General features: G+C 54.9%; 7 protein-coding genes across 7 annotated transcripts; 3 read left to right on the top strand and 4 right to left on the bottom strand.

The window, feature by feature from the left end:
* Window positions 1-3: 3 nt before the first annotated feature.
* Window positions 4-2,694, top strand: ISF_05808 (hypothetical protein; the record flags this gene model as incomplete). Its single annotated transcript, XM_018849413.1, has 1 exon — window positions 4-2,694. One exon carries the CDS (start codon window positions 4-6, stop codon window positions 2,692-2,694), a length of 2,691 nt encoding a protein of 896 aa, XP_018703440.1.
* Window positions 2,695-3,818: 1,124 nt separating this feature from the next.
* ISF_05807 (squalene monooxygenase Erg1) lies at window positions 3,819-5,312 on the top strand (the record flags this gene model as incomplete). Its single annotated transcript, XM_018849412.1, has 1 exon — window positions 3,819-5,312. One exon carries the CDS (start codon window positions 3,819-3,821, stop codon window positions 5,310-5,312), a length of 1,494 nt encoding a protein of 497 aa, XP_018703439.1.
* A 422-nt stretch (window positions 5,313-5,734) lies between these two features.
* On the bottom strand, window positions 5,735-7,154 carry ISF_05806 (Glycosyl transferase, family 2; the record flags this gene model as incomplete). The annotated part of the gene is made up of 3 exons (XM_018849411.1): window positions 5,735-6,136; window positions 6,206-6,952; window positions 7,029-7,154. The coding sequence occupies 3 exons, from the start codon at window positions 7,152-7,154 to the stop codon at window positions 5,735-5,737; spliced, it is 1,275 nt and encodes a 424-aa protein (XP_018703438.1).
* Window positions 7,155-8,301: 1,147 nt separating this feature from the next.
* ISF_05805 (hypothetical protein) lies at window positions 8,302-9,846 on the bottom strand (the record flags this gene model as incomplete). Its single annotated transcript, XM_018849410.1, has 2 exons — window positions 8,302-9,250; window positions 9,305-9,846. 2 exons carry the CDS (start codon window positions 9,844-9,846, stop codon window positions 8,302-8,304), a joined length of 1,491 nt encoding a protein of 496 aa, XP_018703437.1.
* A 7,021-nt stretch (window positions 9,847-16,867) lies between these two features.
* Window positions 16,868-19,701, top strand: ISF_05804 (suppressor of Mek1; the record flags this gene model as incomplete). Its single annotated transcript, XM_018849409.1, has 5 exons — window positions 16,868-16,984; window positions 17,111-17,222; window positions 17,280-17,364; window positions 17,459-17,472; window positions 17,522-19,701. The coding sequence occupies 5 exons, from the start codon at window positions 16,868-16,870 to the stop codon at window positions 19,699-19,701; spliced, it is 2,508 nt and encodes an 835-aa protein (XP_018703436.1).
* An 854-nt stretch (window positions 19,702-20,555) lies between these two features.
* ISF_05803 (AAA family ATPase) lies at window positions 20,556-22,983 on the bottom strand (the record flags this gene model as incomplete). Its single annotated transcript, XM_018849408.1, has 3 exons — window positions 20,556-21,323; window positions 21,386-22,470; window positions 22,539-22,983. The coding sequence occupies 3 exons, from the start codon at window positions 22,981-22,983 to the stop codon at window positions 20,556-20,558; spliced, it is 2,298 nt and encodes a 765-aa protein (XP_018703435.1).
* A 334-nt stretch (window positions 22,984-23,317) lies between these two features.
* Window positions 23,318-24,217, bottom strand: ISF_05802 (ABC transporter-like protein; the record flags this gene model as incomplete). The annotated part of the gene is made up of 2 exons (XM_018849407.1): window positions 23,318-24,042; window positions 24,127-24,217. The coding sequence occupies 2 exons, from the start codon at window positions 24,215-24,217 to the stop codon at window positions 23,318-23,320; spliced, it is 816 nt and encodes a 271-aa protein (XP_018703434.1).
* Window positions 24,218-28,000: the final 3,783 nt, after the last annotated feature.

Here is a 28,000-nt window from a genome sequence, read left to right as displayed (position 1 = left end):
CCAATGGCTTCCTCAAGTACCGCGCTCTCTAAGACGGCCATCAACACCCTCCGCGGCGTCCTGTTCACAACCTCCCTCTCCGTCGTTCTGCTCGCTGAGGAACGCCGCCGCCGGATCAAGATTGCCCGTGCTGCTGTCGACAATGCTCGAAAGATCCATGCCGCGAAGGCCAACCGCGGCGCCGAGGCTGCCGCAGCCATCGAGCCTTTCGACCTAGAAGCTCACCTAGCCAGGCTGGACGGCGAATCTTTCATCAGACAGCCACGCGCGCAACGGAGCTTGCATCGCCGAACAAAAGGAAATGAAGCCGAGATTTCAAGCGCCTCTAGCCTCGCCGTCGCCCCCACCGAATCTCACCCTACCGCACTCGCTGCACCCCTCCGAAATATCCACGATGATTCCATCCCCCTTACCCATATTGCCGAGGTCATGGCCAATACACGAGGGTTGGGCGAGCTTCCCACAATCCGGCGTGCTGTATTGTCAAGAAAATCGCGAAGGAAAACGGATCCTGTTGAAAAGATTGCCAAGCTTGCGGCTGCGGGCCAGATGACAAACGAAGCTTCAACACCTGCGCGCACCGTCACTATTTCAAACCTCTCCGCAGAGACGAGCGCCGCGCTTCCCAGCCATAGACTCGAATACGAACATCTCATTGTCACCCCACGAGACAGCAAAGAAGCATCTATAGAATACAACGACGCCGTGGCCGCTCTCATCGAGGCCGCTCGAGCCCTACCAGAGAACCTCGACAACAGCGAAGAACAGTCGTCCGCCTTCAAAACAGCCGTGACAGCTCTGCAAGGAGTTAGTACCCATGATGGTACCCGGCGCTCATTCCGAGAAATACTCAAGGATGTCGTCGTTAACCTGCTGAAGTACTCCGTGGATCTGACGGCAGATGAAATGAGGGCAGTTTTGAAGGCGTCTCTTTTTCTTAAGCGATCGATTGTTACAATTCTTACTCGATTTCTGGCATGGATGGACAAACACAGACCAGAGGATGCTACAGAGGTCGCAGGAAACATCATCGCCTTCTTTACACAACCAGAGCAGGCATCTCTGTGGAAAGATGGGCTGCTCGTTCAGGAGCTTATCAAAGTACAAAGCGCCGACTCCGCCGAACTCGCCATCAGAGAATACACGATGCTTAAATCCGCGGGGCTTTTCGCGAAAATGAGGACACCAGAGCAGGAATATGATATCAGAAGAGAGGCGGTCATCGCAGCCTGCTCGACAGGACAAACGCGTTTCATCGATGCGGAGATGATTTTCCTGCGAAAATTGAAAGGCAATGACGTTGAGACGGACTTTGAACTGCAAGCTGCCCTGATGACTCAACAAGTAGCCCTCGGCGTCTGCGATACGGTTTTCGACTCACTACGAAACCTCGAGAAGTACAAGAAGTCTTCCTCGACAGAATTTCAAGCACATCTTCGACGCTTTACAGACCTTTTCGCGAAGGCGCATGATGCCGATGAGCTGTGTCAATGGCTTGAATATACCGCGGAATCATACAGCATGACGGTGCGGACGGAATGGGCATTTGCGGTACTCAACGGGTATGCTTGCTATCACGACATCAAAGGGATGATATCTTGGCTCGAATTTTGTCTCGCGCATGGCCTGAAAGTCGATTATCATTTTGCCATGGAGTGGAAGAAGACATGCCGGGGACACTTGCGTTTTAGCAAGGACAATACGCAAATTTTATGGGAACGAATGGAAAGGGCCATTTTGCTACCGCAAATGGGTGGTAATGGCTACCAGGCCAAGCAACGGAAAGATGATTTGAGCAAGCGGATGGCCGAGTTGAATAATGCAGGTCTGTGGGAGAAAGCGTGCCTTGTATTTGAAGCTGCGCTGTCTAAGTCTCGAGACACTTGCGAATCTAGCCTCGAATTGGCGCTGGAGGCGCATGTACAAGCAAATGAGGGCAACGCAGAACCGGCCCTACGACTATTGGAACGCGCACGCGGCTATGGAAGAGACACTAAGATCCCGCAGCATCATTTCCTTGCCAAGGAGATCAAAAGCAAGCCAATCCGCGATATCAAGGCTTTCCTTTTACTAGCCGTGGAATGCGAGAGTGACATCCCGGCGGATATTTATACGCTTGCTGTAAAAAGAGTGGTGGAAAAGGACCTGTATGCAGCACACGACATTTTGCAACTGGGAGTCAAACAGCTTGGTCATGGCAAGCTCGCATACAACGGCTACTGCTTTGCGAAGCTGCTCTATATCCATATCGCGACTCATCGATATGATGCAGCACTGCGGCTGGTATCCGAATTTGTCTCTGACAAGCCGTTTTGGCATGGAACTAGGCTATGCAAGGAAAGCATCAAGTTTGGCATACGAGAGCTTACGAAACGAGCGGCCGCGAGGATGGACGCGGGTAATACCCCCGGGTCCGAGGGCAGCACACTGAACTGCGAGCTGCGGCTTACGGAACTGCTGCAGCAAGCACTGGAGCAGAATGCTGAGAGCCGGCACGAGGTTGGATACCAGACGATGATTTCCGACATGATTGTGCGGGCGGTAGAGGAGGCTACGAGAGAAAAAGATGCCGCGGCAGCTCTAGAGTGGCAGAGAAAGAAGCTTGCAAAGCGAGCCACCAGAAGGACATCGTCCAATCCACGAGCAGTAACGTTGCGACAAGGCAGCATCGCGCACATCAGCATAGATGCATAAAGGGCTCGTCGCCGATGTATATACAACCAAACCAAGGTCTACACCTGTGTAATTTAGAAATTTAGCATACAATCTATAGAGCGGACAAGGTTTTGGGTAGCACATTTAGGTTGGGCATTGAATCAGAGATGATGTCAACGCATCTTCGATCGTTGGAAAGTGACATGGTTGAATTCTGAGCTCGTGGAGGCTTACTAGCCGACGCCAATGCGAATACGGCGGTAGTCGAAAACGGGAACGAGTGACTGGCTGAGGGACGCAGTCGCAAACTGCGTCGCACAGTTGAAGCAGAAAGAGGTGCGAAAATAGCATGTGAAGATGGGATGAGAATGCAGCAGCATGTTCCCACTTTGGAAATGGACAACAGCCTTTTTTTGTAAGGAAATAACGGTCTTGTTGTCTGACCTTTGATTACGGAGTCTTCGTACCCAAGTACCCTTCGGATGGTGATGGGTTCCACTGGTGTGGCCCAAGTACCAATGTACCTCTGAGCAGCGATGCAGAGCATAGGTAGGCTGCAGAATAGTTGGAAAAGTGTGGCTGAATGCTTAGTTATTACTGATTAAACTGAAAATTGTTCATTTTTTTATTCTTTTTTTTTTTTTGGAAAATAATAACACAGTATTGTAGTCACCTCCAGAAATCTTCATCTGAGGTAGCGCCACAAGGGGACCCTGGAATCTGCCGATTGGCCCGATGTCGCCACCCAACAAGTACGAAGTATTCGTACCTGCAACCTGCAATGCAAGCCAATGCCCGCCCACTTGACATTTTAGAGGGGCCAACAACAGAAGACAAAAGGCAAGGGGAAAAAAGTAAGGCGATGCATCAGTTCATCTGCCCCCCGTTTCCACATGCTTTCCTCCTTCTCGACCGGGGGCCTTTTTTTGTGACTGCGCGTTTCTGATTGAATTGAATTGGGTTCTCTTGTTTCTTTTTTTCCTCCTCTTTCCTTTCTTGGAGCCGACTCTTTTTTATATCCCATCCATTCACTGATGAATACGGGACACACGCACCACGACAAACCCCCCGTGACGAACCACGCACACGAGATCTTGAGAATTCCCCGACAGATCGACATAACTTCTATACACAAATAAAAACACACACACAACCTTGCCATCATGGCTACACCCACAGTCGAGGCCCGCCGCCTCCAGCGCGAGCGCCATCACGAGGCCGACGTCGTCGTCGTCGGCGCCGGCGTCTTTGGCTGTGCCGCCGCCCACGCCCTCGCCGAGCAGGGCCGCTCCGTACTCCTCCTCGAGCGCTGGATGACCGAGCCGGACCGCATCGTCGGTGAGCTTCTGCAGCCCGGCGGCATCCAGGCGCTCAAGCGCCTCGGCCTCGGCCACTGCGTTGAGGGCATCGACAGCATCACCTGCCGCGGCTACAACGTCATCTACCGCGGCCACGACGTCCTCATCCCCTACCCAACCATGGACGACGACGGCGGTGTGCCGTACCAGTGGTCCGGCGCCGGCAAGGAGGGCAAGCGTGAGGTCGGCAAAGGCTTCCACCATGGCCGCTTCGTGAGTCGCCTACGAGAGGCCTGCCTTGCCCACCCCAACATCACCGTCCGCGAGACGGAGGTCGTCAAGGTGATCCGCGGCGAGCACTCCGACCACGTCCTGGGCGTGGAGACGCGCACAAAGGACCCGGCGACGGGTGTCAAGACGCCCGACTGCTTCTTCGGCCAGCTAACTGTCATCGCGGACGGTTACGACAGCAAGTTCCGCGGTGAGGTCACGGCCGACAAGCCCGTCGCGCGCTCCAAGTTCTACGCCCTCGAGCTCCAAGACGCCGACCTCCCCGCACCGGGCTTCGGCCACGTCGTCATCGGCGAGGCCTACCCGATCCTGCTGTACCAGATCGGCACGCACGAGACGCGCGCCCTCTTCGACGTGCCGCACAACATCCCGGAGGCCTCGGTCGCCGCCGGCGGCGTCCGCAACTACCTCACCCGGCACGCCATCCCCGCGCTGCCCGCTTCCGTGCGCCCCGCCGCGCTCGCCGCCCTCGAGGGCGGCCGCCTGCGCAGCATGCCCAACAGCTGGCTACCGCCGACTCCGCAGGTGCCGCGCGGCGTCGTCGTCCTCGGCGACGCCTTCAACATGCGGCACCCGCTGACCGGCGCCGGCATGACCGTCGCGCTGCACGACGCGCTGCTCCTCGCCGAGCTGCTGCACCCAGACCGCACACCGAGCCTCAGCGACGACGCGGCCGTCCAGGCCGCTCTCCGCGCCCTCTACTGGCGCCGCAAGAGCTACACCGCCATCCTCAACGTCCTCGCCCAGGCGCTCTACGCCCTCTTCGCCGCCGACGACCCCCAGCTGCACGCCCTCCGCGTCGGCTGCTTCGAGTACTTCCGCCGCGGCATCACCGACGGGCCCTGCGGCATGCTCGGCGGCGTCATCCACCGCCCCGTCGTCCTCGCCTACCACTTCTTCTCCGTCGCGTTCCTCGGCATCTGGATGCACTTTGTCGAGACGGTCACCAGCGGGCCCGGACCGCTCGGCGTGCTCAAGGCCCCGATCGCCGTCGTCGACGCCGTCCTGATCCTCGCCAAGGCGTGCGTCGTGTTCCTGCCGCTGATTTGGAGGGAGGGATTCCGGTGATTAATATGTTTGACCTGGATGTGGCCAATTCCACCGTACTTTCTTCTCCTTCTTTAACGTGTACATTTACATTTTTCATATATAATCTCGGAGCTGGTGACAGGAGAATACGGATGATCAGCGAAAGGAGGAGTGACATTGGTCAAAACGTTGGGCATTTTAACGAAGGCGTTCTTCTTGTTTGGTGATATTTCAGTATCGATAATTACAGGTGAGGCGGATTTTGTCATCGAACGATTTCTCTGGGTGGCTGGCTCTTAGAAGGAAAAAAGGCATAGTCTTTAGATTTTTATAGATCAGCAAAATTCCTCACTTATATACTAATTAATGCAATTCGGCATCCCATTCTATCAGCTTTCTCCCCTCCATCCAGCTAGTTGTCTTGATAACCTGACATCGCCATTCCTCCTCCCAACACACCACTACGTCAGTCGCCGCCTGTACACGCCCAGCATCCAGCTCGCGCGCAGCACCGCCAGGCCGACGGCCATCTTGACGCTGTCCTGGACGACGTTGAGCTTGCTGCCGCCGACCTCGTGCCAGGCGACGGGCACCTCGGCGACCTTGATGCCCGGGCTAGTGCCGATGACGGCGCCGTCGGAACCCAGCAGCGGCGCGGCGGGCGCCGACTCGGCGAGCATGAGCATCTCAATGTCGAAGATCCAGCCCTCGGCGTGCATGTACGGCACGATGTGCGGCAGGGCGGCACGTGTGAAGAGCTTGAAGCCGCACTGCGTGTCGCGGATGCGCGACGTCGCGGGCGGCGTGAGGATGGTGAGGACGAGGTGGAACGAGCGCATCAGAAAGTTGCGCAGGGCAGAGCGCTGTTGTAACATTTAGGGGGGGGGGGAGGGACTTGTGTGCAGTCAGGAGGATGTTGGGGGAAGACGCACCTTGACTACTGCTTCGCTGCCAACCAGGTGCGCGCGGCTGCCAATCGCCACGCCCCGGCCCGAGGCATCAACCACCTCCTCGCAGCCCTCCATCAGCTTTGCGACGTCGCTGAAGCGCGACGCGCCGTCGGCGTCGGCGAACAGCACGTAGTGGCCGCGGACGTGGCGCAGGCCGTGCGTCACGCCGCCGCCCTTGCCGCGGTTGCGCTCCAGGCTGACGACGCGCAGCACGTCGTGCAGCCCCCTGTCGCGCGCGAAACGCAGCGCCACGTCGACCGTCTTGTCCCGGCTGCCGTCGTTGACGACAAGAATCTCATAGCCCGATTCCGGGCGGCTGCTTGCAGGTCGCGACGCCGCGTGGCGGTGCGGGCGCGGGGCCTTCCTGGAGCTGGTATCAGCGGAAGTCTTGCCGCCGGGGCGGCCGACGTGCTCGTCGAGGTACGCGACGGCCTCCTCGAGCGTCGGCAGGATGCGGTCCTCTTCATTGTACGCGGGGAGCACGACGCTGAGGAGGAGCTCGGCCGGTTCGATGGCGCCGGTGTCGGGGATCGCGGTCGGGTCGGCGTCGGCGCTGGCGCTAGCGCTCCGTGTCTTGCTCAGGCGCCGCTCAGCGAACCAGCGGTCGTACCAGCAAGGCAGCGGACGGGGCGCCGTCGGCGCGCCATTCGGAGCGCTGGTGATGTATGTCTTTTCCGAGGGGAACGGTGCGCGGGGCTTGGGCGCGACGAGGTGTAGCAGGACAAAGAGCTATTTGGAGAAGTCTTGTCAGTATCAAACGGAAGCATTTGCGCCGGCGGAGGGGAAGCACCGGAGGGCGACGAACCGACAGCAGCCCGACGAGGATGAGGGTGACGAGGAGCGCCAGGAGAATGTACACGGGCGTCGCCTGGATCCATGCAATCAGCGGATGCAGGATGCGCGCCTGGAAGCCCGTCGGTGCAGGAGCCATGGCGGCGTTGGCTGTTTGGTTCCGCCAAGGGCGCTTTTGGGGTACAAGGTGCACGGATGTATGGATTTCAGGCAAGCATTGAGTTTGGAGAAGAGAGATAACGAGAGAAATGAAAAAAGTGAAAGAAGGATTATGCAATGAGACAAAGGGAAACGGTAGAAAAATAAAGAAATCCCAAATGGTATGTTGAGTGAGAAAGAAATGAAACACAAAACGAACGTGGCAGCTGGCATGAGAAGCTTGGAGCAAACGGCATACGTGGTTGCGAAGAAGGGTCCCTCTCCGTAAATTACTCTGACGTACATACTACATACAAGCTAGGCGGGTACTTTGTTGGTGCAGCGTTTGCTGCTGGCGACGCGGGTACCTGCTTCACGCCACAGGTGGGTGGGGTGGTGTTAAGATGCACGAATACCCTAGATCTGAAGATGCACGGCAGAAAAAGAGGTGTGGTATAAGAAAATACAGGGGATTTCCCCGGAGAGTAGGAAGTCCGTTTAGGAACCTTCTACTTTCGTTCTTCAGTTCGTCTCACTTTTCTAGGTATGGTCAGCTAGATAAGTGATGCAGAGTGTCCGTCGTAGCAGTCTCAGCTTACATGACAAGACGACCTGATCAGATACGTGCCAGCCGAGCTTGGTCTTGAGAAAGACACCTTAGCTTGATTTATTCCAAGTCGTCACAAGCAACAATCAGAAATCACTTGTCACATGCATGTACTATCGGTAGCTTCATAAAACCATCTGTATTGATATCCAATATCTATGCTTTAAATAACACGACTGAATTTTGTCAAACGCCGTTTCTGAAGTATAAGGAAAAACAGAAAAAATCTATGCTTAGAGAAAGAAACCATGTTCGTCATAATCGTCGTTAAAGATACTGCCCTAAAGTCCAGAAGGATCGCCCGTCTGTCGATGCAGCTGGACGTTCCGTGTCTCGGATCAGATCGCGGGCGTGTGGTCCAGATCAGGACCTGTGGCGTGAATGCCGCTCGCAAAAATGGCAGTAAAAAAAAAAGCCGCAGACGGCGCTTGTGTAGAAAAAGATGTGCATGGAAATGATCGGATGGTACATGCTGAATAAAGACTTTTTAAAAAGAAAAATTGCTGAGGATAGATGATGAGCTTGTATGCGCAAATCATACTTATGCTGTGATGGGTGACGACTTGGCAAACGACCAGCGCGTCTTCTTGCCCTTGTTGAGCTTGCCACGGCCAGACTTTGCATTGTACGACTCAGGCACCGGCTCGGGGAAGATGTTGACCAAGTTCTCGTGCGCGAGCGGCGGCGGCATCTCGGAACGAGCGTGTCGCGCGTAGCCGTTAGAGACAATAGGCTCCATCTCGGGCTGCTGTTGCCGAGTTGCAGGCGATGGCGAGTGCTCCTTCATGCGGCTCTGGTACGGCCGCTGGCCGCCAGATGGGGGTGTCACCTGCCCTCCTGATAAGCTGAGGCTTGGGCTTGGGGTCGAGAAGGCTCCGAGGTTGACATCGCTTGAGTTTCGTGAGGCTGGCGGCGCCACGACTGGGGCCGCAGGAGCCCTGGGCGCAAAGCCGCTATAATCTATACTGGCGCGGTACTGAGGAGCGTTCTGGCGGGCGCCGTTGTTTAGCTCCGGCTGGGCGGGCTTGCTGCCGAGGGCGGGCTGATGGTTGTTTACCGTGGTGGCGATGAAATTGAAGCCCCTCATCGATGTGGGCGGCGGCCGGGAGTCTCTGGGCGCAGGCTTGGTGCTCACGGGAACAGCCGTTCTATCGGATGTCTCGGATGAGGTGCGGCGGTGGCTCGGGTGCAGGCGGTGGGCGTGGCCGGAGGCCGGTCGCGGAGACTCCGGAACAGGCGATTGCGGCTGTGGAACTGCAGCGGCTGGCTGGACGGGCTGAGGCGGCGGCGTGACGGACTGAATCTGAGCTTGCTGTGCAGCCTGAAGCTGCTTCGTCTGTTGGGCATGCTGGACCTGGTGATATGTCTGCAGCTGCTGGATAGGATGGGGCTGGGGAACCTGAAGGTTCTGTACAGCCTTTATCTTTGGCCGAGTAGGGGATACCAAGGCCATCTCAAGCTCATCATGAGAGCTGTTGGATGCTCTAGAGCTGCCTTCCGGTGTAGGTTCTAACCAAAGGCGGGTCAGCAGGGCGAAAGCTTACAACATGAGAGCCGAGCCGACCTCACCTTTGCTCACAAGGCTACTGCTGCCCCCGGAGATGTCGTAGCCGGAGAATGAATTCCTGGTGACCTCTTTACCCTTCCAGGACGAAGGTTGGGAGAGGGTGGCGTCGGGCATGGAGTAGACGACCTCACGGTTGGCCCCATATGGATGATGGACGCTGCTGGAGCTGTAGGCGCGGGGCATGCCGACGTGAGGAGAGGCCTCGCCGCTTGGGTAGGAGACGTAGGAGAGGCTGCTGGTGACGCGAGGCATGGCGGGAATGGTGGTGGTCGACGGCATGTTCATAGAGTAGCCGGCAGCAGCCATAGCGCTGCGTCTCCGGTTCTGCTCGACGATGCGGGGCCTGTCGTTGACTTCTCGCCAGGCAGGTGGCGCAGAGGAGATGGCGTCGGAGGCGGCATGGGTGGGAACGTGTCGGTAGGGTGTCCTCTGAGAGTCCTTCTTCTTTTGCTCGGCGAGCTTCGCATTGTGCTCCTTGGCCTGCTGGCGGCTCTTCCGGAGATGGGAGAATATAGACATGGCGAGGTGAGGATTGTGTGGCGATACGAGGTGGAGAGATGGTTGAGGTGTTCGTTTGTTGAAGAAAAAGTGGCTTGCTGACGTTGAGTGCACACCCGCAGGTACGGGTATGGGAGCGGCGAATGGAGAGCAGCGTCCGTCTCCTAGTGGTACTTTGCAGAGGATCGGTGTATGAAGAAAGCAGGGAACGACGCGTCCTTTCGTATAGTTACGCTCCAAAGAGAAAGAGAAAGGGTCTGTCTCAGTGAGCTGCGAGACGGAGGCTGTGTTAGCCTTTTTGTCTCGTCTTGGCGTGGTGCAGCAGCCCGGAGCCCGGGGGACTGGCGCAGGTGGGTTGAAGGATGCGACGTGTGGGGGGCGGCCAGGCGACAATTTCGGAAAATCCAGAGAAAAAGATGTCAAAAAAGATCGGAGAGAAGGGCCGTGCTGCGTTGCATATGTGACTTTGTCAAGGACCGGAAATGTTGTGCGCCTGTGAGGGGAAGAAGCGCGTACGCAAGTATACCGTTGTGCCGTAACCTTGGCAGGTCAGTACTGGTACAGGTAAGATGCAGGTAGCGAGGAGGGTGGCAGGCCAGCAACTTGGGCAGACGCTGGCAAAGCAAAGTCCAAATCCAGAGGAGAATAGAATGCACCAAGAAGAAGAGACCAGGTCAAAATTTGTGAGGTGAATTGGAAAAGAAATAGGACGAGCAAGGGACCAAGGACAGACGACGCTGGGAGAGGGACGTATTAATGCATGGGAGGTGGCCTTTATTAGCAGTGACGGACAGACGAGTCGTCCTTGGTTCGGTACTGGCTGGAGTGAGTGCCCGGTTAGCAAGCAGGGCAATGCGCTGTGCGAGGGGTGCGTCGTGGCGTTGGTGTGGCTGTAGGGAGGAGGAGTGCTTGTGCAGCTGGCTGGGGGGGGCATGAGACGGGAGCTGGGATAATTGGATGGGTGGATGAGTTGGATGGTTGGATGGATGGATACTTGAGAATGCTCGAGATCAATTGGTAGATGACTTGGTGGTGGTGTTGGAGGTGCTGGACGTGACGAATGTTATCAGCACGGAATATCCGTACCATCCGTTATGCAGATTAATGAGATGGCAGCCTCAACACCAGCTACCAGAATCCAGCAGCTGGGAACTGGGAAGAGAGATGGTGGGCTCAGGCCGCCTTTGCGTCCTGGCTGGAGCACGGCGGCACAGGGCATGCAAATGTGATGTTGGACTGGAGGAACCGCCGTCCTCGTCGCACACGCACGTAATCCGGAAAAGTCAGGGCAGTTTTTCTTGGTGAGACATGAACAGGGTGCGTCTGGTGGGACAAGGCTTGTCTGGTATCGAGCAAGGAGTGAGGTCGGTTCTGATGATGATTGTGTCGATAAGATGGATGGATGAACGGGAGGGTGTATGGTAACTAGAGCAGGGAGCAGGGGAGACGACCTCGAACGATTAGGCTAACTAGAACTATTGATGAAAGAGAGGGAAAACAAGACAAGCAGAGAGTTGGCTCGTGTCTGTACGCCCATACATGCACATATGTAATCATTCATACGAGGAGGATGAAAGAGGCAAGCTTGAGCGCTTTCTAACCTGCTCGCCCTAACCCTATATCGCAGGTCATTCCTGGCCGACGACAAGAGCCTTTTAGTGCCCGATGCGCTGTAGCTCGCACCCCCTCCCACTAAAGTTGCCACTAAACTGAGCTGCCCTAGGCGGTGGAGTTTGCGGGTACAAGGCACCTGGCCAGGGGTTGGTGCCGCTAAAATCAGACGCTATATCAAGGCTGCCCGCCGAGCGATTTTGTTGACTGTTGTTTTCGCTTAAAAAAAGAAAAAGAAAAAAAATTGCTGGATTGCATTGTTCGAGTCCTCTAGTCTGACAAGGCTCCGCTGTTGTTGATGGACAATGTGTCAAGAGGGGCCGCTGCCAACGAGCAACAATGGAACAATGGGCCTGATAGCCTTTTCCTGCGGTACCGTACTAGCTGGTACGTGTCGTATCGTATCGGGGGAAGGAAAAGGATGAGGAAAAAAAAAGCAAAGAAAAGAAAAAAGAAATAATAGAAAATACTTAATAAGACCGCGACTAAGAACAAAGAAAGCCAATTCCAATACAACCGAGACATGCCTGCCTAACAATCCTACCCAGCACTCACATCTTCTGCACTGCAACCTTTCCGCATGGCCACGCGCCGCTTTACAACCTCTCGTCGCCATATAGTCGGGCTCTTGCTCTCAGCCTGGCGCATCCGCGACACCTCCAGACACAGCCAGAATGCTATCAGGTCGTCCTACCACTTGATCATTCAGTATTACAATGAGATCTTCCTCCTGACCTCACCCCCCCCATCGCCCCTCGACTTGATGCCCAGCTTCACATCGCCAAGCGAGAAGCACCGTAAAAGGCCCATGGCCTGGGACGTGCGGCTCAAACTATTCTATTTGCCCCCCTCCAGCCACGGCTTTCTCTGGCGCCGGCCGTATTCATTTACTGAAACGGGAAAAAAGGCTAAATGAAGATTCATGGCAGATGCTGGTTATACCTGAGCCTGCAGCATCGGTGCATCATCAAACCCTGACTCGGCCTTCCCTGCCCAACAAGGCGCCTCTTGACGCGGGAACCATCTGGCCACCACTCGACGTCCCATGCTCGTCTTTCTCTGCCATTTTATTGACACTTTTGCCAATAAATAGTCCATTGTCCCTCTCAGAAATCCTGGAAGGGCTGAGCACGACACGCATACATGCATACACACCTGCGTCAGGTCTCCCGCGCCTGCCAGCACCCTCCCTCAGCTCCGTTAACAAATCAAGACAATCCTCGACTGCCACCAATGTACCTCTGTACCAAAGTAGCTCTACCGTAATCTTTACTGGTAGAGCCTCGCCAGACGGGAATAAATCCGCAGCAGCCACTGGCAGACGCACGTTTTGTCATGTCATGTCCGTATCCCTGTCTTTTGGTCTTGTTTATCTGCCGTCCCCTCTTCTGTAAACCAGGCTCGCCATCTACAACCGTTACTTATCTCTGGAACGGCTTCAGCACTTTGATGTCACACCGCCCAGAGCTGATAAACGTCTCCGGCCACTTGGACACGATTTTCCCCTTTCAAAACGTGGCCCGAAACGAGCCTGGGCCGCGCCGCGCCGCGAACCCGGACCCGGTATGGCGTCGTCGCCCGTGGACGGCGCTGGCTGGACCGCCACAGTGGGCTTTTTGGGCGTGTATCCTGGCATGCAGATGGTCAGCCTGGGCTGAACTGGGGCTGGCAATTGTGTGGTCGCGATAGTCTTCAGCCTCCTTGGGCCGCGGAAGAGGGGCCGCGAAGCCAAAGTTCCGCTGCCGGTTTGTTACTTCCCTTCCCTGTAAATCTCTCGACTTGCCGCTTTCGTGTTTTGAGCTACCTGGATAGTCTTCAGCCGAAGGGGAGAAAAGAAGCTAAAAATATCGAAATGAAAAGACGCCACCTTGACCTGTGGGAGCTCGGGCCAGCTTGCTGCCGTTTACGTCCTAGCAATCTGCCCAGGTGAAATCGTACCACGGACAACAGGATGGACACCCGGCCTTTGGATCTGGCACTGCCGCCGTATCAGAAAATAGAGAAATACCACTCCGTTGGAGTCTGGGCACCCGTCGAGCTCGTATTGACAAGGCAAGCCGCAAGTTTGATCTGGGATTCTCAGCCGCTAATATGGCCGGCGGGCCTGGTGGACCGACGGGCGTCCTGATGGATGGATGAATGGCTGGATTCACGGACGGGTGGCTGTAACTAGATTTTCGGTGTAGTTATATCTGCACAAATCCCGAATATCCATCAAATCATAGATAAAAAAGAGACAATACATGTGTGTGGGTTGAATTTGACCGCTGGTCTGATACAGTGCCAGACCTGATGATTGCGCACGCACGTTTCTGCCAGCGTTTCACAACTCGAGTCCCAGTCAAAGTTGCGGCTCGTTTAGACCGCCGCCATGCATGATGCCAATTCCTTTCCTCCACTTCTCCCAGCCGCACGCACTGACTGGACTCTCGGAACGAATTGGCATCCATCCATCTATTCATCCTCACGTCGACTTTTGGTCCGGAGCCGCCTTGCTGTTTGACTTTCAGCTCATCCTACATCTCCCTTGATACGGCAAGGTTTGGATCCCTTCATTGTCAACGTGTACCGACGCTGGGGTCGGGTTCTGCGGGTTATCTGCGGACTCTTTCCGACAACAAAGTCACAGCCTTGCGGGAGTGCGCAATCTGTATGCGTATCAGCTCCATGATACAAAGCCACATAGATATTGCGCAGATAAGAAACCTATGGCGTTTTCTGCTCCGTGGAACATAGCGGCAATGACGTGAGCCTGCGTTGTTGATCTGAGGGTGTCACGACGTTGATGACGCGGTGCGAGCTCAATAACGGCATTTTCGGCGGCCGCCGCGTGGGCATGGCAAATCGACGCAAAAATCGGTGACTGAGCCATGTCACTCTTTTTACTACTGCCACTTTGGCCGTCCAAAGCCTCATTTAATCTACGCCGGCCAACCAACGTCACAGGAACGCCAGCGCGAGGCCGCCATCAGCCGCTCTGCAGCTACCCTCACGGAGCTGAAACTGCTGGATGCGCCACGCGGAAAACGGAGCGTCCGATAATGCTGAATCTTTGTCGAATCGAGCCGCAAGATGCAAAAATGAAGCATGGAAGCGTGGAAGCGGCCGTTGGCGGCTGTTCTGCAAGCCGCATGCACGCATCGCCGCCATGCTTCTAAAAGACGATGCATGTGACGCCGCGCTGCAGGTCCATCGCGCCAATAATAGTTCGTCTATGTATCACCTCTTCACGATAAACGTCGACAATAGGTAGTTCACGGCAAATATCGGCTATCAGCCGGGTTGACGCCGAAACAGCGCGACCCTCGGAGAAGACCTGCGCATGGGCGTTGACAGGGAAAGGCCGAGATGTCGACCATGCGTAGCTAAACAGGATCAAGATAGAATTATAGAAGAGAGGCGGCTTCTGCTCTGTGCCAAATAAATCGTGATTTCTTCCAGCCTCCGGGCAAACGGGCGTAAAGAGGTAGCTTATCCTACCCGGGGTGGTGGGAAATGGCACCGACTGGCTGGTGAACTGTGACATCAGAGCAAGGTCTTGTGTTCGTATTGTAAATTACCGAATTTCACCTTGACGCAGATTTCCGTGTTGCACGAACATTCCGTATTGGTGTAGTTACCGGTCACGCCGTATGGCGTGCGTGGTAGTTGATCGCGGGGTGTTTGCGTGGTGCAGGCCGCGGCATACACGGCAGGGCTGATGGTTCGCGGCGGAAGACATGGCGGCTGCACTAGAAAAAGAAAACAGGGAAGGAATTTATAAACTGAACTATTGGCCATGTCATGCAGCTTGGTAGATTAACCGTTCCTTGCAAATCTTGCCATGGGCTCTCCTGCGGGCGGTGATATTATTAGCGGGCGGGCCTTGCCGCAGGCGCTCGCAAGGCGGGATCGACAGGGAGTGCCGGCGCGCTGGGGCCGGCTGGTCGGTGGCTGCGGCAGGCGTTGGAACATTGGAACAAAGTTGGTGAACTGGCCTTTGACTAACAATTCGTAGCGCAGGCCGATCAGAGAGACAATAGAAGACTTGGAAGAATGCAAGCCAATGAAAATTTGAACAATGGATCGTGCACGTGATCGCTGACGTGCTTTGGGAAGCTAGTGCAGCCACTAGGGAACGCCGAATTGAGGGGAGGGGGAAAAAAATTGATGCGGGAGGAAGAAAAACTGGAGTTCGTGGTGCGGTGCACTAGCCACATGCGAACTACTGTCGAAAAGGGGAGAAAAGGGAGGAAAGCCACAGGTGCAGAGGCTGGTGACCCCAGACTTCCTGGCAAGGCAAGCCGAAACTTGGGGGATTGCATTGCATCTGTAGTAACATTTAGAGTGCCTCTGTAATGCGTACGTGTAACTGCTTGGTCTTTTGTGCTCTCTGCCTGCGTTTGCAGGTTGTTGGTATTCCAGCGTCGTTTGGCTTTTTCTAGCGCCCAATGCCACTATAGTACCCAAAGCGTTAGGGGAAAGATGCTCCCAGTATTTCGCCCACAGTGAAGCATCACCAACCGACAGCGAGTTGATTGCAATCAACAATTGAATGTTTTCATGCACTGATTTGCTCAAAATAACCACTATCCACTGTATTAAGCGCCCACGTTTTCCCTCTATTTTTACCACCCCGTTTCGGGTGCTTTCGCCGGCTAGAGTCCAGGGGGCCGCCCGTTTGCCCCGTCCTCCGTGGCCGCCGCTCCCTCACCTAAAAAAAAATCCACCAAGCGCGGTCACGCGCTTTCCCGCCTCATCGCCCATCCCCCAGCCTAGGCTTGGTCCCGAACGACCCTCCCGCATCGTCGTCATTCCCAGCCGCCCATCGCAACCCCCCCCCCGGACGGCCATCTGCGCCTCGCTCGTTACATCGCCCGCTTCGCATCGCGTCGCGCAGCATCCTAGCAACCGTTTGATTCATATTCTTTTTCTGTTCATCTGCCGTCCACCCGACGCCGGTGTCGCAAGGGAGCCAAGAAGCAGCCCGCTGCCCAACGAAACCATCAACCCGGCGCGGATTCCCCGCCTCGCCACCGTTTCCGCATCGCGACCACGCTGCGAAAACGCGACCCCGACACCACAAACCATCGGCCCGATCCTCGTTCCATCGTTTGATTACTGCATGGCGCCTTGATTCAACCGCCGACCATTGCCCGACTCGTCGCCAGGCTCGCATCCACCCCTTCGCCTCGCCGCTACCCTTACCGCCGACCCCCAGCAGGCACCCTCGGCACTTTTATCTCTCTCCCCCCTCGCCTCCCCCCCCCATCCTTGTTTGTCGCGCGCATCCATCTCGGAAGCGTGCGCATCCTCCACATAGAGAATCGTGGCGGCGCTTACCCTCCTCAGCCACTCCGAGACGACCGAGCTCTCCCTGCAGCAGCACCTCGAAATATCGCCAGACCTGATCGCGCAAATCACCACCGAGGTGGACTCGGAGCCGCTGATGATGGCACAGCAGGTGCCTCATCAGGCGACGGACAAGAAGCGCGTCAAGGTGTACGAGCTGCGCAACAATGACTGGTTCGACAGAGGCACCGGCTTTTGCACCGCGTCCTTTTCCACAGTAAGTTTCGATGCCATCCGCCTCTGCGCCCCCCTTCGGTCCCGCGCGCACCTGGTGCCACGCATCTCGCATCCATGCCCAACACCTACACGCATCTGCTAACGGCGGCGTGCGCCCAACTCTCAGACAAGTGATGGCCGCAAAGACCCTCGCGTGATTGTCGAGTCCGAGGACCAACCCGAGCGACTGCTTCTCGAGACCAAGATTCAAAAGGAGGATGGCTTCCAGAAGCAGCAGGGTATGACGCGCCTAGCACTTCCCCGCACTTTAACGCTATACTAATGCGCCCGAACAGAGACGCTCATCGTCTGGCAGGAGCCAGGAAGTGGCGTCGACATGGCTCTGAGTTTCCAGGAAGCCGAAGGCTGCGCCAGTATTTGGTTCGTCCGCGCGCTTACTCCTTTGCCGCCGTGACCCTTGCTGACGTCTTGAAAGGAAGTTCGTTAATAATGTTCAACAAACCTTTCACAATAGCCTTGCCTTAAATGGTACGTCTCTTCATCGTACCCTCTTTTCGTCCTCCCCTAACTCGACTAGATGACTCCCTCTCCGATGAACTCACCGTCGATATCCACCAGCACAGCGTCAGCCTGCCCGCAGCAGAACTCGGAAACCTCGCAGACATCGAAGTAGGCATGCGCATGATGAACAACACTGCCAACGGCCGAGACGCCCTAGCCAAATTCATCATGGCTGACGACTACATTGGCAAGCTCATCCCCCTTGTCGAAATGGCCGAGGATCTTGAGAGTTTACCGGATCTTCACCGACTCTGTAACATCATGAAGACGATTATCCTTCTCAACGACACCACCATCATTGAACACGCCGTGACCGACGAGAACGTTCTGGGCGTCGTTGGAGCCCTCGAGTACGACCCCGATTTTCCTAGCCACAAGGCTAATCACCGCCACTGGCTGGATAACCAAGGCCGCTATAAGGAAGTGGTGCCCATTGACGACGAGATCACGCGACGCAAGATTCACCAGACCTACCGACTTCAGTATCTCAAGGACGTCGTCCTGGCCCGAATTCTCGATGACCCGACCTTTTCTGTGCTCAACTCCCTCATCTTCTTCAACCAGGTCGACATTCTACAGCACTTGCAATCCAATACCGAATTTCTCAACGAACTCTTTGCCATTTTCACTGCTGTACCGCCCGATTACAGGAAAAAGAAGGAGGCCGTTTTGTTCATTCAACAGTGCTGTGCAATTGCCAAGACTGTTCAACCAGGCGCGCGTCAGGTTCTTTACAACAACTTGATCGCACACGGCCTGCTTCAGGTCATCCATTTCGGTCTTCGTCACGACGATGTCGCTGTTCGCGTCGGTGCCACCGAGATCCTTGTTTCCATCATCGATCACGACCCACAGATGATTCGACAGACCATTTACCGACAGATGCACGAAAACCAACCCTCATTAACCGACTCGCTGATAGAGCTTCTACTTGTTGAGGTCGATCTTGGCGTCAAGTCACAAATCTCGGAAGCTGTGAAGGTAATACTTGACCATGGCATCCAAGGCCAGGGCCCCGAGGTCATGGCCAAGGTTAACGGCGAGTTTATTGGCCGGCCGAGGCCGCAGCAATCAGCCGATCCCCAGCAAGAGCTGTTCTTGACGCGCTTTTACGATCGATCGGCGGCGAAGCTCTTCAAACCACTTATCGACCTGGAAAACCGTACCGACATGAACTTCTCCGTCCAACAAGCCTCGATGTTCAGCTACCTCATTGAGATTCTGAGCTTCTTCATCCGGCAACATCATCGGTTCAGCCGCTACTTTGTCATGACCAACAACATTGTCGAGCGCGTTGTGCACCTCATCAAGTCGCCAGAAAAGTACCTTCGCCTCGTCGCTATTCGATTTTTCCGCTCCCTCATCGGGCTACAGGAAGAATTCTACATCAAGCAAATTATAGAGAAGCGCGTGCTTGGGCCCATCCTGGACGTTCTCATTGCCACAATGCCCCGCGACAACCTGCTTAGCTCTGCTTGCCTGGAGCTTTTCGAACATGTCAAAAAGGAGAATATGAAGGACCTGGTCAAGCACCTCGTCGAAACGTATAGAGACCGTTTAGCCGAGTTGAGTTACATGGCGACCTTCCGCAATATAGTTTTACGCTACGACCAGACGCAGGGCTTTACGACAGAAGTGGAGTATTTCTTGGAATCGGAAGAGGACTTGACTAGACGTCAACCTCCCAACGCGAGGTTGATGGAGCATCTCACAGTTGATGCTCAAGAGGAGGAGTACTGGGAGACGTCAGATCCGGAAGATGACAGCGAAGAAACCCAGAGTTCCAGTAATAGCGGCTCGGGGCCATCAAAACCGCTGGTAGACTACCCATCGGATGAAGACGGCGAGGACGAGGAGGGCATGAATGACGAAGGCGAAGATAAGACCGGATCCTCGCCACGGGAAGAAGAGGCTGAACCTCCTCTGACGTCACCTCCAGAGCGTATCAGCGAGAAGCGGAGACGCGAAGAGGACGAGGAAGAGGACGAGCTCGGCAAGCTCGTGGCCAACAAACGCCGCAACAGCGGCTCCGCCGACGCCAACTCGGTCACGTCCACCAGGGCGAGCCACCGCCGGCGAAGCTTCTCAGCGGGCAGTGGCGGTGGTGGCAGCCATGCCAATCCCAAGAAGATTGCCATAACTCTATCCCCTGCTCTCAAAAGCGGCGGAGACTTCCGATCTGACGACGAAATGTGAATGCTTTGCAACGTCCTTTCTTTTCTCTTTCCCCCTCTTCTTCCACTTATTTATTCATCACCCGGAAAAGAAATCTGGCGGAGGATTATGGATGGGATTTTGCGGCACTATACACAAAAACAAATCGTTACATGAAACATTTTTGGTTGTTATTTGTTTGTTTCCTTCTTTTTCATATGCTTTCAAAGCATCGGCGTACCGGACACAGGTTGACGAAATTAACGGATACAAACCTCTTTGTTCTTTCTTCTCTTGTTTCTACTTGGGGCTTGGGGGGCTTTGATGTATTCTTCTTGCTCTCCTTCTTCTGAAGGCAGGGGCGGCTCTGGGCGGCTACACTGCTCTGTTTTTTTTTATTAGTTTGTTGTTTATTCTTATCGCGTACGCGGACAGCGTGTTTGGCCTCCCTTTGCTTCCTCCCTCCTTGCCATTTTTTATGTTGTGTTGATGCGCGGTGAATGAAGAGAAACTGAGTGATGGTGTGGTAACGTGTTGGTTGTTGGGCTTAGGAAAGGATGGAATCTGTTTTTTCATCTTGTCCTTGCAACCCAATCTTCTTTTTCGCTTCTCATGAACATGACGACGACCCGCTTTCTTCTTGGCGAGGGTGTATGAGTGCTTAGTTCAGCGAATAAACCAACCCTCTTTTTTTTTTGCATGCTGAATGATGAATAAGTGAAGCTGATGCATGCAGGTCGCGGCAGATGGATGAAATAGCACGAGCATTAAAGATGGCGTATGCATCTGTCCGTCGTGGAGAGAGTCAACTGGGTAAATGGAGCCGAGCATTGAGTGTATTGAAAGCAACAAGTCTTTCTTTATACTTATATTTAGCCCATGTATATAGTCCTTACTCAAGTCTTTCTAAATCTCCGCGCCCATGCCTCATACATATCCGTCATGGACTTCGTGATGTGTCTCGGCACCCTCCGTATCGCCGCCTCGAGGTCCTCCATCGCGATCTGCAGCGGCGCGGCGCCGTCCGTGTCCTCGTGCCGCTCCAGCACCGCGTTGCCCGCCTCCGCGCAGATACCCTTGATCTCGGCGCCGGAGTTGCCCTCCGTCAGCCGCGCCAGCGCCGCGAAGTCGACGTCCGGCGCGAGCGAGAGCCCGCGCAGGTGCACGCCGAAGACAGCCTGGCGAGCGGCCTCGTCTGGCGGGCCGACGTAGACCATCTGGTCGAAGCGACCCGGGCGCAGCAGCGCCGGGTCCATGGCGTCGGGCCGGTTCGTGGCGGCAAGCACGATGACGGCGCCGAGGCTCTCGAAGCCGTCCATCTCGGTGAGGAGCGCGTTGAGCATGTTGACGGAGAGGTTGCTGCGGCCGGTGGAGCCACCGCCGCCGCTGCTGGGATCCCGCTGCCCGCCGATGGAGTCGATCTCGTCGAAGAATATGATGGAGGGGGAGGCGGCGCGGGCGCGCTCGAACAGGGTCCGCATCGCGCGCTCCGACTCGCCGACGTACATGTTGAGCAGTTCAGCCGGCTTGACGGAGAAGAAGTTGAACGCTGACTCGGTGGCGAGGGCTTGCGCGGAGAGCGTCTTGGAGCAGCCCGGGGGGCCGTACAGTAGCAAGCCCTTGGACGGGCTTTGCAGGACCTGGTAGCTGATGGGGGATGTGGACTTGACGTAGTCAGTCAGCAAAAGAGTTCATGGGATGCAAGCTGGGGGACGGGAAAGCGTACCTTTGTATTCTTGATCATCCGGGAAAGAATCTTTTTCAGTTCCTCCTGGCCGCCGATATCCTGCCAGTGAACCGTCGGCGGGTTAAGGTTGACGTCGTTCATGGCCGTAGGTCTAGTTATTCGTAGCGCCTGCTCCAAGTCGGACAGTTCTAAGAAGTCTATCGGCTTGGGTGTCTCCTCTGTTTCATCCTCCGTTTTCTCTAGAGCACCCTCAGCTTCCCATATTCGCTCGCTCGCGATATTCTTGGCGTTTTCTACAAGTGTTGCGAGGTCGTCACCGTTGAATGCGGGAGTCCGCGATACGAGGCTCGCCAGGCAGGCTTCGCGCTCGCTCTCGCGCAGGGGTAGGCTCATAAAGTCCAAGATTTCGCGGCGCTCCGGGGCGCGGGGGATTCGCAGGCCAAGGTTTCTGCGCAGCCGCGTTTGCTTCTGCAGCTTGGGGGGCACGTTCGCCATGAAGTCGAGGCAGGCAGCCACGACAAGGACGGGTGGCAGGGATCCCTGCGCGGAAGCTCGAGCCGCCAGCGCATCGAGCTCCGCCCCGAGCGCCTCGACGACGACATCGTGATTAGAGCGGTCTTTGGCGAGCAGGTCCTCGAGCTCGTCGAGGAGGATGATGCTCGGTTGCCCGGTGGCGGCTGCCTTTTTGAAGGTCTCACGGATGACCGTGGACTTGCACGATGGTTGGATCCAGTGGACTGTACCCCAGCCTGTGGCGGCTAACTTGTTCAAGATCATCGTCTTGCCTGTGCCGCGGCCCCCATGAATCACAAAGGCGCATGAACACTTCCGATCCGCGAACCTCAATGGCCGGGTGAACTCCCGAAGAAATTTGTTCAGCGGCGCGAGCTGGCCGGCAAGGCCGGGGATGCCTGTGACGGCGAGCTCTCCGCTGGGAGTGATGGTAGAATTGGGGGGAGCATCATCCTCACCAGGGTTAAGGATGCGGATAACGCTGGTGGCCTCGTTGAAGCGACCAAGGTTATCGGCCTGCCCATTGACACGGAGAACCTTGAAGTTGCGACGTGTCTTGTGAGCTGCTACGCCCTCGAAGACCATGCCGGGGAAAATTTGCTCTGCGTCGACTGCATCGCAAGACTGGTTAGCTTCCGGCTCTTGGATGATGATTCTGCAATATCATGAGGATACTCACTCATCGCCTCCCCCAGAACGGCCCTCCAATCAACAGGGTACATTCGTTGCTTCACATTGACCTCGGCATCGCTCGTATCCCGCACGACAACCTCTTCCACATCCGCCGTAGTCTGGAGCAGTGCGATGCGCACTTGATCGCCGAGGCGGAACCCCGTCGCCTCTTGAAAGGCGCGGGTCATCATGCCGATGTTTGGGCTCATGTTCTTTTCCGGCAGCACGCACAGAAGGGCCTCCCGCTGGATCGGCGTCTCCGCAGCAGCAGCAGCATCGTCGTCGGGTGGCAGCCTCTCCACCACGCACGGCTTGTTGCCTTCCAAGCTTTTTGTCAGGGCGATGAGAGACTCTTTGCTCACGTAGAGGCGGGCGGCGCCTTGGAGATTCTTCTTTTCGAGGCCTGGGAGCGTTAGAGGCCGCACCTTGACGGTGACGCTCCCCTGCACCATTTTCGCAGCAAAAGAAAGAGACAGGGAGCTTTTCTGACGGGTCGTTGTCAACAAATGTGCCTTGATGCTTGATGTAGAAAAGTCGGCCGTTTGCTGGGTTTTATACGGTCGGCCTCCACTCCGGCGGCCCCACCGCCTTCCTGGTTGTTCAAGTCGTAGTTTTTTAGGGCCTTTCAATAGCTTCCTCTCACAGCAATGGAGATAAGACAGAGGTCGATTAGCTTAAAACAAATATTATCCTGAAATTATAAAAATAATGCCCTGTATCTTGGATATATCGCCAATCTCTGTAGGCTTCTTTCTCTTGATTATATGTCTGATGACTCCGAATTCGTCATGAGCCTCGCTCAATCGCCATCCGCACACTCTCCGCATCGCCACCCTGATTTACCATGTCCCAGAAGACGCCCTTCTTCTGCATCAACTCCGCCGGAGACCCAGACTCGACCGCCATGCCCTCATCCAGCACCAAAACCTGGTCCAAGTCCGCGACTGTGGCGAGCCTGTGGGCTACCACGATCATGGTAGACTCTGCAAACTCACGACGAATAACTCTTTGCACCACGCTATCCGTCACCTGATCCACGCCGCTCGTCGCTTCGTCCAGGATGACAATGCGCCGGGGGTCCAGAATCGCTCTGGCGAGGCATACCATCTGTCGCTGCCCGTGGGAGAGGTTCTCACCACCTGGCTGGATGGCCATGTCCAGGTCGTCGAGGGCATCGCTTGAGCCTCGCCCATCCTGTGTCGCCGCCACCTTTCTCAGTACCATCTTGAGCTCTTCATCAGTCTTGCCGCCAAGCATGCTCAAATTCTCACGTAGCGTGCCGGAAAACAGGAACGGGTCTTGAGGGATGACGGAGATCGAGTTCCTCAGACGGTCAATCTTGACAGTTGCAATATCCACCCCGTCGATATAAATCGTACCTGACTCAATGTCAATGAATTGAAGCAATGCATTTATAAGACTTGTTTTCCCAGCACCAGTACGTCCAACAACACCCAGGCGCCGGCCCGGCGCAATTGAGATGGAAAGGTTTCTAAGAACGGGGGGAAGATCTGCGTCATAACGAGCTGTTAGGTTTTGCAAATCGACTCTGCCAGAAGCAGGCCAAGATGCGACCATATTCGAGCCATCCTGACTCTCGGTGGGAGCGTCAGCTATGTCTAGTACACGGTCAATAGCTCGTGCCCCGCTGGTGAGAAGGTTGATCTTTCCCATCATCCCGCTCATCGTTGCTTTGATTTGGAGGGCCACGTTAATGGTAAACCCTGCTGTCGCGGCATCAGAACCTGCCATTACCAAGGAAATTGCTGTGGCACAGACGAATAGCGAGCCAAGGATGCCATATCGTCCATGAATCCATCGCTGTCCGAGCGTGATGTGCCAACTTAGACGCATCTCCACGTCAAGCAGGTCGTACATACGCTCAGCATACGTCGACTCTTTCTTAAATGCTCGTATAGTCACAATACCCAATTCTGTAGAGTTTGTGTGCTCTAGAATAGGCTGTGCTGCTAGTGGAACGAGCTTGTTCAGGCGTCTTGACATGTGAAGATGTCTAGCCGTGATTTTCAGGTAGAAGCTCAGCATTATAACCATCATCGCGATGGTCTGAGGTGTTGCGATTCCACTGATGCCATTAGTAAGTTGTCGAAAGAATCAAGTTTAACACGCACCTAGTGAAAACCACGAGAAACAGCTGCATAATGATTCGAAGCAAATCACTCAAGCCGGCCGCCACTCGGTGATCAATCAAATGCATATCAGCGGCAAGACTTTGCAAGAGCTTCCCCAACGATGTGCTGTCTATCAGTCGCAAAGGACGGCGTAGCACACCGTGCACTGTTCTCCGAAAGAGCGCTTCCGATGCCTGTTGGCTGACACTCTGAACAGCCATGGAATGCACTGCTACGGCGATCGCGGCGCAAACAGACAGAACAAGGTAAAGAAACAAGTTCAGCCGAAGGCTCGCGTTATCGAGCTCCTTGTTTGAGGTCCATCTAGTCAACCACCACGAGTTTCCCACTGCGAGAAGCCGGCATGCAGAAGTTGCCAAAACGGCGAATAGAACAGGCCAAATTCCGCTACCCAAAAGATAAATAAGAAAGGTCTGCAGAAGAGAATGCTCAGATCTTGATGACCTATTTATATCTCGTTCTGTCGAGTGCACCACAGATTCCGGTTTAGGGCTGCTGGTAGCTGACCGTGGCACGGGTTCGATGTTCAGAAACTCGTTGCTACGCCGCGGACTAGCATCATGCCCTGAAGCAGTCCCATCTTCAAGAGTAACCACATAACTGGCTAAGTGTTTGCAAGCAGCCAGATGATGGGTCGCGATAATCACTGTGCGGCCACGAACCAATGACCCTGACAACGCATGTTGACAAATCCATCTTGCGACATGGGGATCAACCGCACTCAGAACATCGTCAAGTACAAGGGTCTGGGCACGAGAGTACAGAGCCCTTGCCAGACAGACTCGCCACTTTTGGCCACCACTGAGAGCCCCGCCGTTGACGCCTGCCATAGCCATGTCTCCGTCAGGAAGAGCTTCGAGATCCCTTTCCAGAGCACAAGCACGTAGAGCTGCCGCATACCGCTCTTCGTCAAACGCGTCGCTGAAGATGATGTTTTGTCTGATCGTTCGATCCTCAATCCATGGAGGTTGTGATACGTAGGCAAAGTCCGTCGCGCGACCTTCCCCTTGCGTTTCCGCGACAGGTTCATAATTCAGCTTTGGGCTCGCGTGCTGAATAATAGCTTCACCAAGAACTGCACAAAGCAAAAGGCCCTTGCCAGAACTCGTTTTTCCGGTCACGACGCTCAGTCTTCCTTGCGGGAATTGAAGATTTACATTCTTCAAGCTGAAGGACAAACCTGGCGACTCACCGGCGGAACTCAGGTTGGGCCAAGTTATTGTGGCATCTTGGAAGGAGATCTCTTCGGTGTTGCAGGAAGCTCTTGTTGTGGTAGACTGGTGGAGGTAGTTTTCGATGCGCTTGCTCGCCGCAATAGACTCTTTCAGACTGGCTACCATTGATGGCAGTTCTTGAACAAGGGCATGAAGACCACGAAACAAGCCAATAGAAGCGAAAGCAAGCGACGGACTCAGATGTCCGACTTCGAGGGCATAGGAGGACAGCGCCACCGATATCAGTAAAATAGGGCCCAAGTTCGTCACCAGTGCCAGGACTGCCAAGAGCATCCCACAATGCCATATTTGCCCCAGCTCAAGAGCTCTGGATCTGGTGACTCGATGCTGCCAAAGCTCCTCCATAGATGACAGACGAATTTGGCGGAGATTTCGAAGTAGCTCAGAGACTTCAACGGTGAAGGTATTGTGCAAATTCGAAAGCTCTAACCTGGCAAGCCTGTGCTGATGGGCAAACATTTTTGAGATTGGGAATAGAATGACAGGAAATAAACAGCCTATCAGAATATGTTTGAAACCGATGAGATGGATCAGATAGGTAACGTCAAACAAAAGCTTAAAAGCAGCTTTCAGACAATGCTGACTCGAGGCGCAAGCTTGGGACACCGATGCACTGGGATTGTTAGCACAGGCGGGACTGAAGACACGAGCACCTACCAATCGTTTGCCATTAGACTCTCTAAGGAGAGCAAGTCTTTGCCTTTTGCAGACTTTGGCCCGGTCTGTGGCGTGCTTCGCTTTTTGGTCATCTTTTCAAACAAAAGACCCTTCAGTAGGGCAGTCATTGGCATACTAAGCTGAGCCTGTGTGACCCAGGTAATCCAACCTGCAGACAAATTTTCCGCTAACATCGTCAAACCAAGGCAGCCTGCATAGCCCATGGCTTTCTGCTGCGGCGCTAGAGGCCGCTCCAGACTGCTCAGCAATCGTTGAAGCAAATATTGACCAACGACCTGAGACACGCCGTGAACCATGGTCAGAGCCCATTGTATATAGAATTTGTACCTCCACGTCAAGATCAGTTCCGACAAAAGCGTGCCGGAGGAGGCGAATAACATAAAGCTTGATCTCACATTCCGAATTCTTTGCTCAAGAGGCTTCAATGGCAAATCACGTAATTGTAAATTGTCGATATTGGAAAATCTGTGTTGGTACAACGGATACCAGGAGAATGAGAGCAGAGAAATAATCGAGGCGCAATTCAGTCGATCTACGAGGCGACCGTCCTCGTACACTACTGGACGTCGAGGTAGGGTTAAGCAAGTTATCCCAATTGCTAGGACGCAAGCTGTTTCCATTGGAATGACTGTCAGTTCCGGTGTGACCTCTTGAAAGGCGATGTAGAGCGCGAGGACTGCAGCCGTCGTCGCGGCATAAACACCTTGTCTGTATCGCTCACGTATGCCCACCTCGCTTGCAATGGCTAGTACCTGAGCTGTAAGAAGAATCTGCCGCAGCGTTAGTGATATGTCTTGCCTCGAAGGGCCAGCTTGGAAGTTCATACCCAGAGGCCAACACGAGCGTTTGCCACGGCTGGCAAGATCGACGGCCTTGGCTTGCCAAAAGAAGTGACATCTAGGAAAGACGCGGAGGTTCCAACAACAGCGGCAGCGCTCATACAAAGCTTGGATGCAGTGAGTTTGCGCAGCCTTGACTCTGACTCCTGCGCAGAGTCCGCGTCTTCAGCCTCATACCTCGGCGGCTGGTCAGCTCTGCTGCTAACACGCAGGCATTGGAGTGTGAGGAGCGCAGCAACCGCGAGGCTCGCGCAGCCAGTTGGAGTCTCCATGGGAGCTCATGGAAGGAGCCGATGCTTCGGAAAGTCGTATCTGATCGTTGACTGCTTCTGAGCCGAGTTTACGGCAGATGTTTAGCCCATACTGAGACGTTGAATGAGGCAAGTGTGTTCGCTGCGCTAGAATTAGGGAGCAAATAATGAAACGGCGGCAGGTCCCGTGCGCCAGAGAGAGCACAATAGATAGAAGCTGGTCAAAATCCAATGAATTAGGGCATGAAAATATGTATCGAAAAATCGAAAAATAAAAAAGAACTTTTTATATTTTATTGCAAGACTGGGCTCT

The sequence above is a fragment of the Cordyceps fumosorosea genome (genome assembly GCF_001636725.1).
Source record: "Cordyceps fumosorosea ARSEF 2679 chromosome Unknown scaffold_14, whole genome shotgun sequence".
Classification (NCBI taxonomy): domain Eukaryota; kingdom Fungi; phylum Ascomycota; class Sordariomycetes; order Hypocreales; family Cordycipitaceae; genus Cordyceps; species Cordyceps fumosorosea.
The sequence above is the reverse complement of the archived record's forward strand: the minus strand, read 5'-3'. Positions and strand labels throughout refer to the sequence as shown.